The following is a 12,491-nucleotide window of genomic DNA, read 5'->3' on the forward strand; positions in this document are numbered from 1 at the left end:
GATTTACTCTTGACGCTAAGCTTAACTAAGCACAACTTGACTATAGCTCAGACAAGAAACACAAACAGTAAATTTACATTTCTCTTCTCATTAAATTCGAGCAAGGAAAGCTAATAAGCGTGTTTACCAAATGTAATCAAAAATCATTAAAATTGATTCCAATTTCTGGTACAAGATATAAAACCTCCACACCAGACTGTCCAAACAACAAACAAACAAACCAACCATACAACATTACACCACCACAGTACACTTTAGATATACTCTACATGTTTTGTGTGGTTGTGACTCACGGTTTTTCTTTCTGTTGTTTGCTTTGCAGCAGTCAGGCAGAGGCCAACCAGTTTACAGGGATGGTGTACCAGGGCCTTTTGCTCAGTGAGAGAAAACGACTGCGCACAGAAAGCATTGAAGAACACATAACTCCCAACTCCGCTCCTGCACAGTGGCCAGGTAACAAAGCCCCTGCGTAAACAACCACAGACATTTTTAGGGTTAGACTGAGTTGTACTCTTTACTCAAGGCAGAAAATAAGGAAAAAAAAAATCTTTAAAGGACAGCTTTGCTATCGTGGGATGGCTACTCATTAACATTTTGGTCTCAATACTCTCAAGAAGTGTTTTAATGAGATTGAAGCTAAATTTGATCCTAATCCAGAATCCTCACAGAATGCATAGAAAGGGAAAATGGCATATGTGTGAGCATCAAAGACATGCGTCAGAGAGAATATGAAAAGCAGAGGGAGAGGAAGAGCAGAGCAAAGCAGGCCGTCTGTGTTTATGCAGAGAGGCAGATGGTGTTCTATAATAGGAGCTTCATGGCCTCTGGGAAGGAAACGCAGAGACAGACCGATCACGCCATCATGCAAATGTTTCAAAAATGGGTTCAGTATTGTACAAAGTGTTTTGTTCTGCTGTAGAAGTTTTAATCTTTTATGCCATGTTGTGCGTATGTGTGTCCTCTCTCTGCAGGTGTGTCGTCCCTGATTTCTCTGTTGACGTCTGCCAGAGAGGAGGACCAGCCGAGGCTCAGCGTCCTGCTGTGTGAGGGCGTCTTGGCTGTTTATCTTGCGCTGCTCATTCACGGCCTGGGCACTCACAGCAGCAACGAGCTCTTCCGCCTGGCAGCACATCCCCTCAACAACCGCATGTGGGCCGCGGTCTTCGGGGGAGGGGCCAAAGTCATTATTAAGCCAAAGAGGCCTGAAGCCCCACCAGGTAGAATTCAGCCGTTGATTACTCCATCATCACCGTCATTGTTGTCTTTTGTCTCTCTGGTCTTCGTAATCTGTCCCTATACTCTTTTCTTGCCGTTGTCCTCTTCTGCTCCATCTGACTTTCTACATCCTGACTTATCTCAGATCTGAGGCCCTGCTTCCATCCCTCAGGCCTGTCTCCATAGTTACATAAACATACACCTAGTCCTGTTGATGCTCCTAAGATGCTGCTGCTGTGTGGTGTCTTGTGTGAGTGTGCCCTCTGCCCTGTGTCCCAGTGCCAGCTGATTTTGAGGCAGCCAGGCCAGAGGAATCTCAAGAGACAGGAAGACCTGAGCAGAGCAGCCTCACCCCAAACCCCACTCCCATCCCCACTGAACCCCAGCGCCCCAAACGCCCCCCTCCTCCCGTTTCAAGGGGAGAGGGGTTGGGCGCTGTGGCACCAGCAACTGAGGCCAGCTGTGAGTAACTGGGCTGGTGGATTGCAGTGCTGGTTTGCAGGATTGCAGTGCATGGTAATTGTACAGGTTTGCATTGTTGCAGAGTGCTTGATTTAACTCTCCCCCTCTCGTGCAGCTACTACTGAATGCCCATAACGAACAGCAAAGCTCACTAGTGCTATGAAGACATTGTCATCTGTGTTCAGTGTTATGATAAGCTGACAGCTGTGTGTGTGAGTCTGTGTGAGAGTGCGTGTGTGTGCTGCATTGCATGTGCGTGTTGTAACGTCCTCCATGCTCATCTCATTGTGTCATTCTCATTGTGCCACTGAAGCAACAGCTGGGCCTAGCAAGGAGTGTTCAGATGCCAAGGCTGAGCAGCCCTCTGAGACTAAATCTGAATCTGAGACTAAACCAGGTACACCTTGAGACAGTGAAATGCTACTGTAGAGCTGGAAATGCATAACTAGTTGCGTTTTGTCCCTTTTGTGGCATTAAATGTGTAAAAAGACAGTTAAGAATGTGAATGGATCAGAGTTAAGCCCGATTTATGGTACGGCGCTTGAGATATTTGTCACTTAACAGAAATGACATATTTTTGGAAGAAAAAAGTGTCACTTAATGTTTTCCTTTCATGTCTTACACCTGGAGAATTAGAGTGATGTTGCAGACATATTTTGTAGTGCCAGGCAGGATAAGGCAAGGCAGCTTTATTCGTATAGCACGTTTCATACAACAGGACAACTGAAAGTACTTTACACAGCAATAAAGTAAAAGCATATTAAAAGGATAGAGACCTACAATGAAAGAGTAAAGAGAAAAGATATAAAAAGGTAAATGTAATTACTAAATGATCTGCAATTTAAAAAAAATACAATAAAATAAAATGAAAAATAAAAGTCACCATTAAAAATAGCAAAAAGTGCTGACAGAAGATGCAAAAATAAAAAAAAAAAGCAATTTGATTGATTCGTGTTCTTAAATGATCATTTCAGCATTTTCAACCATAATCCACTATCAAAATATTTGCCATAGTTTCTCATGTATTTGTGGCCAAGTGATGGAAATGAACAACATTTTTTTAAAAACTGGTTCAGTGTTGATTGTGAGGGCAGCAGCCGGCAGCTGTAAATATATGGGGCAATTGAACATTGTCACTGTTTCTCCATTAAAAGTGGTTATTTTGCCACTGACAGGCTCAGATTGTTATTGTATGAGGCTAAAGTCTCGTTCTGGCATCTCATGAGATGCCACTCGTTGCAGAATTGAGAGGACAGTGGCCGGCCAAACTGCCTTCACCAGGCTGACTGACAGCAAAGATTTAATGCCAAAATAGATTTCATGTCAACTCCACAGAAAGAAGTCAGGCAGGGCACATACTGGGCAGATCGCCAGACTACTACTGCGCTGTATATGTCTCGTGTGTGTATTAACTGATTCATTAATTGTATTTCCCAGCCCACAATAGCGAGTGAGGGTAATGTTAATGCCAACCAACAGTCAAAAACACATAAAGTGGGATATTCAGGTGATTTAAAAAGCTGTTTATGCAGATTTTGCTTCACTAGATGTGACAGAAATGGACCATGGAAAATGCAGAGGGTCTGATTTCCCTACTGAAGCATAAATTGAAATTGACATGCGACTTTTAAATTTTTGTCAAGCGACATAAATCTAAAGTGTCGAGCGCCCGACCATAAATCAGGCTTTTCTGTATAGCAGTAGTGGAGGTAATAATTACAATGTAGACTGACAGTAGCTCTTGTGTGACTTGATTCAGCTGTTTGTCTGCATCCGATTTTTAGATTTGTAGAAATGAAGCCATTTCCTCAGTAGCCGTGCTGTTTAAGGAGTCTGTTGACTGAACTTGACACTGTTCATTCATATTCATTAGGCCAAAGTAATCTGTGCTCACATTGTGTTTGTGGGGGAGGAAGATATGGACTGGCATTTAGACTCAATATCACTGTAGAGTCTGAGATAGCTCTCAGCACAGCCAAGAGCCTTTTGAAGAGCTGGTTCAGGGCATCTTAAATGCCAGCCTGTTGATAGGAATCACTTTGCCAAAATGTTAAGAAACTGCCCTTTTTGAGTGCCCCTGCAAAAATTATATGCATGTCTCAATCACACAGCCTTAAACAAATGTTACACAGTGCCTCCCTATCATGTTCAAATTAACACTCATTTTAAAACTAAATAAACAAGCTCATCATGTTTACCTCCCTCAAGTGCTGTGGATAGAAAAAAAAACCCTAAACGCTTAACACATGACTGCTCAACATATTTGCTAGTGTTTGATGTGTTTTCTGTGTGTATTTTGTGCCACGCACTACATCAAATATACACTGATTCAATTATGTGGTCTGTGTAGTATCTGTGTGTCTAACTGCACTGTCTACTCTGGTTTGTGTCTTGTCTTGTTTTGTCTGGTGCGATGCCAGAGATAGTCACCCAGGATAATGGGGCAGGTTTGTGCACAGCCTAGTGTGTCTTGCCCTGTGCTTCCATCCTAAACGTTTGTATTTTGTGCATCTGTATGTCTCTTTTCCAAGTTTATCTGTTTTGTTTCGTGTGCTATGACTCATCAAAGTCATAGAGCTCAACGTTACAGTTATGCTGTAGACAGAACTGCATTTTAGACAAGATTAGGGTTAATGTTAAGAGTTTAGAGTTATTGATGTAGGGCAGCGATACTCAACTTACGGCCCATGGGCCAAATCTGGCCCCTGATAGGGTGCTGGGCGGTCCCCCAACCATTTTCTAATTCACAATCAAAATAAAGTGATTCACACTGGGAACTGATTAGTACTTTTAGTATACATAAGGTGCCAGTATCCTTAAAAAAAGCACCAAAATAGAGCTTGTTTATCAAAAAAGTGCCTGTGGAGGATCCCCTGCCACCCTTGACAGAGATCCTAGAAATTCTAGAAATGTCCTAAAATCTTAGAAAAGTCCTTAAATCCTAGAAATGTCCTAAAATTCCAGAAATGTCCTACATTTGTAGAAAGGTCCCATTAAATGTCCTGAAATCCTAGAAATGTCCTAAAATCCCAGAAACATCCAAAAATCCTAGAAATGTCCTAAAATCTGAGAAATGTCCTAAAATCCCAGAAATGTCCTAAGAACCTAGAATCATCCTAAAATCCCACAAATTTCCTAAAATCCTCGAAATGTCCTTAAATCCCAGACCCATGTATGGGGCTGCTGCGACTGGCCCCTGGCCTCCTATCATTTTGCAAAAGTGGCCCCTAAGCAAACGAGTTGAGTATCCCTGATGCAGGCTATACTGTGCTCTGTGTACGGTGTGGATGCAGTTCATTAGCTCCTGATCTCCTTCTTGATCTTAAAATGACGCCGAGTCTCACATCGTGTTTGTCATTTGTAGAAAAAACTACAGCACACTGCAGCGTGCTGCACACTGACCTCATCACAGCTCAGTGTGTTTGAAAGATGCCACCTCCTCGTTTTTCTCCTCCCTCCAGTGGCTCCCCCTCAGCCCCCAGCGGAGGACTCGGATCGATACAGACGTAGGTTCAACATGCGGATGCTCGTTCCCGGACGCCCTGTCAAGGAGACGCCAGCCACCCCACCTCCTGTGCCCACAGAGAGACCCGCATACAGGGAGAAGTTCATTCCCCCAGAGCTGAGCATGTGGGACTACTTTGTGGCCAAAGTAAGACATATAAGCTCTTCATATGTGGAAATCAACAAATGAGATCTGTGAATCACCGTCTTCAGGTTATTATAAAGTTATTCCTCCATCTCTCTCTCACTCATCGTGACTTCCTCCCTCTCAGCCTTTCCTGCCGCTGTCGGACAGCAACGCTCTGTGTGACTCAGACGAAAGTGGCGCAGAGGATGATGAAGACGATGACGACGCCTTCCTTTCTGACACACAGATAACGGAGCACTCTGACCCCAACTCCTACAGGTAGGGCTCACCCTCTTGTCGTTTTTCTGCCCACTAATGTGGAGTCTTTGCTGCTGATTTTAAACTTGCTGCATGTCTGTTTCTGCGGTTCGTAGCTGGGCTCTGATCCGCCTGGTCATGGTGAAACTGGCTCATCACAATGTCAAGAACTTCCTCCCGATCACTGGCCTCGACTTCACAGGTACACACTCACCTCTAATCCTAAACAGATCCTTAAATCTAATTCACAGTAAAATGTTTATAAGCATACACTGAAATATTTTATGTATAGATCCGCGTAAATGAACCACTCTTGTTGCTACTGCCTGTCTCAGTACATGCTGTAAATCCGTATGTGTTTGTGTCACAGACCTGCCAGTCACGTCCCCTCTCAGCAACGCTGTGTTGAAGACTTTAGAGAATTGGGAGCAGCTTCTGCTTGAGAGAATGAACAAATTCGATGGCCCGCCTCCGAACTACATCAACACTTACCCAACTGACCTCAGCGCAGGGGGGGGACCTGCCATACTCCGACACAAGGCCATGCTGGAGCCAGACAACACTCCCTTCAAGTGAGTGTTAAATGATATACAGTATGCAGAAATATAGACGCACTCTCACAAATTAGGGCCAGTTTGCAGTTTTACGACAATATACACATTTTGTTTAATGTCAGAATAAATTATGCTAATCCAAACATCACTGAACAACATGAAAGAGGAACTACCACTGCAACACTAACACAAATTAACTCATTTTCCAAAAGGACAGTGTAGCTCAGGAGCCCACCTACAGCCGATCACTTACAAAAAGGTCAGTCATATATATTGTAAAACGTCCAATAAAAGCCTAGTCCCAATAAAACGCCCAGTCCGTTTTGACTAGCTGGGTGTGGCGACACATTTTGTCAAATTTTGTCACATCTGTGTCAGTTGGAGGCCTGGTGTGGTTGCTATGCAGTCTCCTTTTATAGAGGATCTATGGATGTATAAAACCGGGTTGTGGGCTACCTGCTGGAGGTAACATTAGTTAGCTGCCTAGATCACGCATACAAATACAAATATTTTAAACTTTTGTCAATATGGACATGCTAATCCACAATATAGTCATTCAGTTAATTTGACTGAAACCATTAGCTCCAAAGAAGACGGTATTACCGACAAAGTGAATGAGAGCGACTCAAAAAAAGAGATTAGTAGGAGACTATTTTTAAAAAAGGTAGAGAAAAATGTCCAGTGAACTATATTCATTATCATCATAAATATATATTTAAAATTATTTTAAATAATTATTATACTTTTTAAGATTTTTCAGATCATCTCTTGCTTTGTATTGTGTTTTGTTTATTTGTTTGTTTTTCCTCTTTTTTTAGGAGGGGGGGCAAGTTTTTAGGTAATTTTCTATCAGTGTTTTTTTTTTTTGATAAATAAATAAAGCCAGTTTCCCAGATTTCAAAGGGATAAATACATAATTTGGTTGTATTTCCCATCTTTGCTGAGCAACAGTTGTGTGAAAGGAAATGAAAGCAAGAAATCTCATGTAGACACCTGTTGCTAATATAAGCCTGTTGAGGTCAATGATTTAAGCAAATAATAGTCCGGGTTAGTTGAAGTTTTACGGTAGATAATGCACCCAAGAAAAAGATCAATAAAATACAGTACATATTAATCAATCCCTCGTTGCACGTAATGATTACACACTTTTCCCGCAACACAGAACATCACAGATATGCAGAGATGCAGTCACACATGCAGATTTTATCACGTCTTTAAGTGGATCCACACATGTGTTAACCACTTGTGACTTACCAACAGGACAAAGAACCATCAGTCCTTCCCAGCCCGGCGTCTTTGGCATTTCCTGGTCAAACAGGAAGTTCTTCAGGAGACTTTAATCCGTTACATCTTTACGAAGAAAAGGAAGCAGAGTGAGGTCAGCAGCCTGCACGCATAAAAAAACTATCTGCTTGGTTTTTTAGTTCAGTGTTCATTAGCTGTGATGATTAAACCCACCTTTGTTTTTTTTTTTTAAATAATTTGCGTTATTTCATTTTTACACCAGAATTTTTGCATTCAACTTCTTTTTTTCACTTCCCCTAACACACATGCTGTAATGGCCCAAAAATAAGACTGTATTTAATGGAAGTTGCATTTTTAAAAGCAAGTTTGTCTCACTTTTAACTACTAGAGGTTCAAAAGTGATCCACAAAACAAAGTTATCACTCAAGTACAATGTCAAGATTGACAGATGAAGAGACTTTGTGAAAAAAAAACAAAAAAAAAGGGGCTCAAAGTAGGCAATTATAACAACATCAGGCCTATTATGAAGGTGACTGAAGAGTGATGTAAGAATATGTGTCATGCAGCTAAGACATGTAGTTTCAGGATGTCGTGACACTGCAAGTATGTGACTGAAAAAAAGATCAAATACATTTTTATAGGCAGTGTTATTTATTGAGAAACCTAAACAAGAATGTATTTTCCAGTCTTTTAGTTCATATGTGACAAGTTTTTCCTAATGGGTTCAGATTGAAGTCAGTGACATTACATGTGGGCCAGTTCAGTCCACATTTTATATTTTGCTTCAGTTATTTTTGCACAGCATGTCTTCAGTGGCCTACCCACATGCATGGAAAACAGAATCTACACACTGTGCACAAAGTTTTATACATCGCAAGACACTTAAGACTGAAGATGGTTTGATCGTTTGCCTCAGTGAATGACGACTGGTAATAGCAATATATTTCAATCTGTCACTTCATTGTAAAACACAGAAAAGTGCTCGCTGCGCATCTATCTCTGTTGTTGATATTTTTTTAGAGTCAATATCATTGCTTTGACTCCTTAGACATCTTTAGTCAAGTACGGGACAGTTTGCTGCCTTCTGTGATGTCTGGAACTATTCATTATTATGTAATCACTTTCATGAACGACTGCTACTGTAGCCAGTCCAAATTTAGACTAAAGTCCAGTCGATCGTGTTCCCAGATGCTCAGCTTCTTGTTATTACAACATTAATTTCAGTCGGCTTCAAATTAAACAGATCCACACTTCATATTTCCATTCATCCTGCCTCATAACTGTAGGTCCATGCTAATGACGTGGACTGGATTTCGTTATTTACATTGTATCACCAAATATACATCAAAGATCCTGTCAACCTTTTTACATTTTCTTTTCATTCCATGTTTTATTTTTCTGTGTTTGTGCATGTGTTTTGTGTTGTGCCGTGATGGTGTGTTCTGTTTCTGTATTGCCTCTGTGTGTGTGTGTGTGTGTGTGTTGTGTAGTCTGTAGAGAACCATATGGACCGTATAAGCCCAAACTGCATAGCAGGAGCTAGCAGTCACTATAAGGTAGTATCATTTACTGTACCAGCCCCGGGCCGTGGCTCTGTCTGTGCGTCTGCCTGTCTGCGAGAGTCACTGTAAAGCCAAGCTTGAAGGAGAGTGAGAGTGCAATAAATGAGCTGTATATGACATCCAGAGCACTGATATAGCAGCTATGTAAAGATGTAGTGGAATAACGGTGTCCTGAGGAGAAATTGAAGCCACACTCCCTCTGTGGGTGCTTTTAATCCGAGCTTCTCCGTTTGTTGTTGCGGTAGCCGGTCTGATGGTGCATGCATGTCAGTGCCTGCGAGTGTGTCCCACTGGCTAGCTCATGGCCGCTGCACTGTGCTCATACAGCGATAACCACTCATATCAGGACAGCATCGTCATGGAAGCATAGCGACCCCCCCGCCGGTTCCCGCCCAGGTTACCAGTAGAAGTGGGGAGAAAATCAACACAACATAGTATCACGATATTCTGCGTGGCAATATTATATCAACACAATTTTCAACAATTTTTTTAACTATAACTTTAAGATTGCAAATACAAATTAAATTTATCGAAGCTGACTAGAATAATAAAATCAATTGCTTTTTCAGTCCACTAGATAATTTTGCAGCGATAAAGATTATTAAAGTGACATGGAAAGGATGAAAATCTTTATCCGATAGATAAAACAAATGTTTATGGTTTTTCTTTTGAGACCTAATTTGCAGTTGAAAAAAGGTAATAAATTGTAATATATTGCAGCATATTTTATCCTAATACTCATATTGCAAACCTTTTAAAGTCACAGTAATACTGTATTGGACTTAAGTATAGTGATAATATTGCACTGTGGGACCTCTGGTTTAGAGGTCGACAGATTATCGGCCTGGCTGATTATTGGGCTAATATTTGGCATTTTGCTGATTATTTGTACAAGTGTTTTATTTTAAATATCACCTTTAAAAATTAATGAATTAAAAAGTTAAAAGAAAGTGTCAGTATGGGAGGAACTTTTACTTTGTAAAACCTTAAGAATTTATTTTTAGGTATTCATTTTTATTGAAATTTTCACTTGACTTTATAAGTTGCTGGGATCTTGCTGTATATGATGTTGAAAGTTTTAGTTTTGATTAAACATTTGCAAAAGGCATTTAAACAAAGTTTTGTTTTGGAAATTGTTATAATCCAAATTGTAAATATTGACAGAAAGATTTTCATTTTTATTGTAAATGCATATCGGTTCCAAATATCGGTTATATGTCTCATTAACTACTAATAATTGATATCCGCCCTGAAAAACCAGTATCGGCTGAGCCCTTATCTGGTGATGTCCACCAGCAGATAACAATGTAAACTCTGTCAGCACTGTTGCAGCACAGTTAGCACAGTTAGCTGCCATCTGTGTGCAGACGGTCCGAGCACAGACTGTGAATCATAGTTTATGCTCTGAATGTTGCATACAGCTCCTTTACACTTTTAAAGAAGTATCGTGCACCAGTTGCACAGGGTTTATGGTTAAAGGTAGCACCAATCTGGGTGAAGCTCTTGATGTCTCCTCACCAGCTTGGCCTGATAGTGACTTCTCACAGTTTTTCTGCCATAAAATCTACTCAAGGCTCTCAGGCTTAGATCTAACGTCTAATTTCCCCCTCTCACTGGGACACCTAGACATCCACTCACATAACCTCACATCTGATCCCTGCCAGTAACACGTTTCCTTCTGTTTCTCACTCCTTTCTCCTGTCTAGTTTTGATTTTGATTCTGCTGGACCCAAAAACAAAATAAAAGCTCCCCTTAAGAGAGTTGGCACTTACTAACTTGCATGCTCACTGTTGGGGGGCTTGCAAATCGCAGAGGGAGTTGTCACCATGAATCCCAAATCAACAGTCAAAATTTTCAGTATTTAGTTGTGTATCTTTATCTACCTTTCTGGGAAGTGGGGAAATTTATTGGATTATACAACTTGATGGCCCTAAGCATTGTTTTGGAAGTATACATTTTTCTGCCCCGCTGCTCTAAGCAAATAAACTCAACATAAACAATATTTGTAAAGGATACATTTCTAATCATTTATTTTTTTAATTTTCACTCAGTGGCCCTAGAGCCCTCTAGTGTAGCTTTAATGTGTCTTTAACCTTCATTTATCTGATTTCTTTGCTTTCCCAGGTGGAGGCAGATCTGGGCTACCCAGGAGGCAAGGCTAAAATCATTCATAAGGAGTCTGATATAATCATGGCATTTGCTATCAATAAGGTAAGTTGTGTGTGATAAAATTACTGCAAAGCACTTCATTTTATGAGTCTGTAATTTCCTATTTATTGTGTATTATTATTTATATAGCCCCTTTCATACATGAGCTTAGCTCAAAGTGAGAGAGAGAAAAACAAATACATAAAGGCTTAAAGAGAATAATAGAAATAAAGTATAGAGTAATTATAAAAATCAGAAGGTAAGATAAATCATACAAAAAACACTACAAAATTAACAGATCCAATATCAGAGACAACAGAAAAATATCAATTTTTGGCCAATAAATCGACATCATGTCACAGTTAAAAAGAACAGTGGTGTAAGGGGGTAAATCAGTCTAATACGGGTTTTGATCTAAGGGAAGGCCAGAGTAAAAAGGTGTGTTTCGAGCTGTTAATTAAAGACACTCACAGAATCTGACTGTCGAATATGCTGTGTTAGTCTGCTCCATAATTTGGGGTCATAGGCACTAAAGGCTTTTGTGAGCTCTTAGGACTGTTAATAGTCTGGAGTCTTATGACTGTGGTGCACAATATGGAGCAGAGCATGACAGACATTCTGCTGTTTGAGGGCGACGTATCATTAAGAGCTTCAAAAACCAGAGGAGAAAATCAACTTGTAATCAACTTTATAATCAGCGAGAGTGAGAGTAATATGTTCTCTTCTTCTTCTTCTTTTCACTTGAGTACCGAATTCCTTAATCCTTTCCAAGAACCTTTCTCTGAATTTACAAAAACACTTCATAGCCTTTCTAGGAGATTAGAGGAAACTGCTGCCAAGTCCACCTTTCATGTCGTCTTGTCCTCCCTCCTTGTCTCTTTCTTCCCCGCTTTCCTCCTTTTTCAGGCTAACTCCAATGAGATAGTGTTGGCGTCCACTCATGATGTCCAGGAAGTGGACGTGTCTACTCTGGTGGCTGTCCAGCCCTACACCTGGATAGGGGATGACTTTGATAAGGAGTCCCGCAGGTGAGTTTTAGATTGTCTGTCCTTAAAGAAATCACGTTAATCGTGATTCCAAGTTAGTTTTATATCCACGTCAATGTTTTAGCATGACGTATATATTAAACAAACGTGCTCACTGCCAGACAAGCACTCAGAGCAAACAACAACCACAGAGAATTTTCCACAAACTGCCTGACCAAAGCTTGCTAAAAACTCATCCCCATCTTCGTGTGGTTCTGTGGTGGGAGTATTAAGCACAAAACCCCCTAGATAGTTGTCTGAAAACAATAACTGCTCCACAAAGCACTACAAAAAAAAAAAAAACAAACCAAGCTGACACAGAAATGAGAGAAATCTCTGCAAAATGCAGATCCAGACAGTAACACTTACCCTCTGAACGCCACACGACCA

General features: G+C 40.7%; 1 protein-coding gene across 6 annotated transcripts in view; it reads left to right on the forward strand.

The window, feature by feature from the left end:
• The window catches only part of dmxl2 (Dmx-like 2), a 54,929-nt gene that overhangs the window by 35,466 nt on the left and 6,972 nt on the right, over positions 1-12,491 (forward strand). For 3 of the 6 annotated variants that reach the window (XM_042492138.1, XM_042492146.1, XM_042492156.1), the window contains exons 37-47: positions 323-453; positions 972-1,217; positions 1,495-1,677; positions 5,139-5,329; positions 5,454-5,587; positions 5,683-5,768; positions 5,937-6,138; positions 7,381-7,498; positions 8,856-8,921; positions 11,053-11,139; positions 11,983-12,104. In XM_042492138.1, coding sequence (XP_042348072.1) covers positions 323-453; positions 972-1,217; positions 1,495-1,677; positions 5,139-5,329; positions 5,454-5,587; positions 5,683-5,768; positions 5,937-6,138; positions 7,381-7,498; positions 8,856-8,921; positions 11,053-11,139; positions 11,983-12,104 — 1,566 coding nt within the window. Of the gene's footprint in view, positions 1-322; positions 454-971; positions 1,218-1,494; positions 1,678-1,990; positions 2,075-5,138; positions 5,330-5,453; positions 5,588-5,682; positions 5,769-5,936; positions 6,139-7,380; positions 7,499-8,855; positions 8,922-11,052; positions 11,140-11,982; positions 12,105-12,491 lie in introns of all 6 variants that reach the window. The other 3 variants (XM_042492174.1, XM_042492181.1, XM_042492165.1) reach the window with 2 other exon arrangements.

This window comes from Plectropomus leopardus, chromosome 1 (assembly GCF_008729295.1).
Source record: "Plectropomus leopardus isolate mb chromosome 1, YSFRI_Pleo_2.0, whole genome shotgun sequence".
NCBI classification, from domain to species: domain Eukaryota; kingdom Metazoa; phylum Chordata; class Actinopteri; order Perciformes; family Serranidae; genus Plectropomus; species Plectropomus leopardus.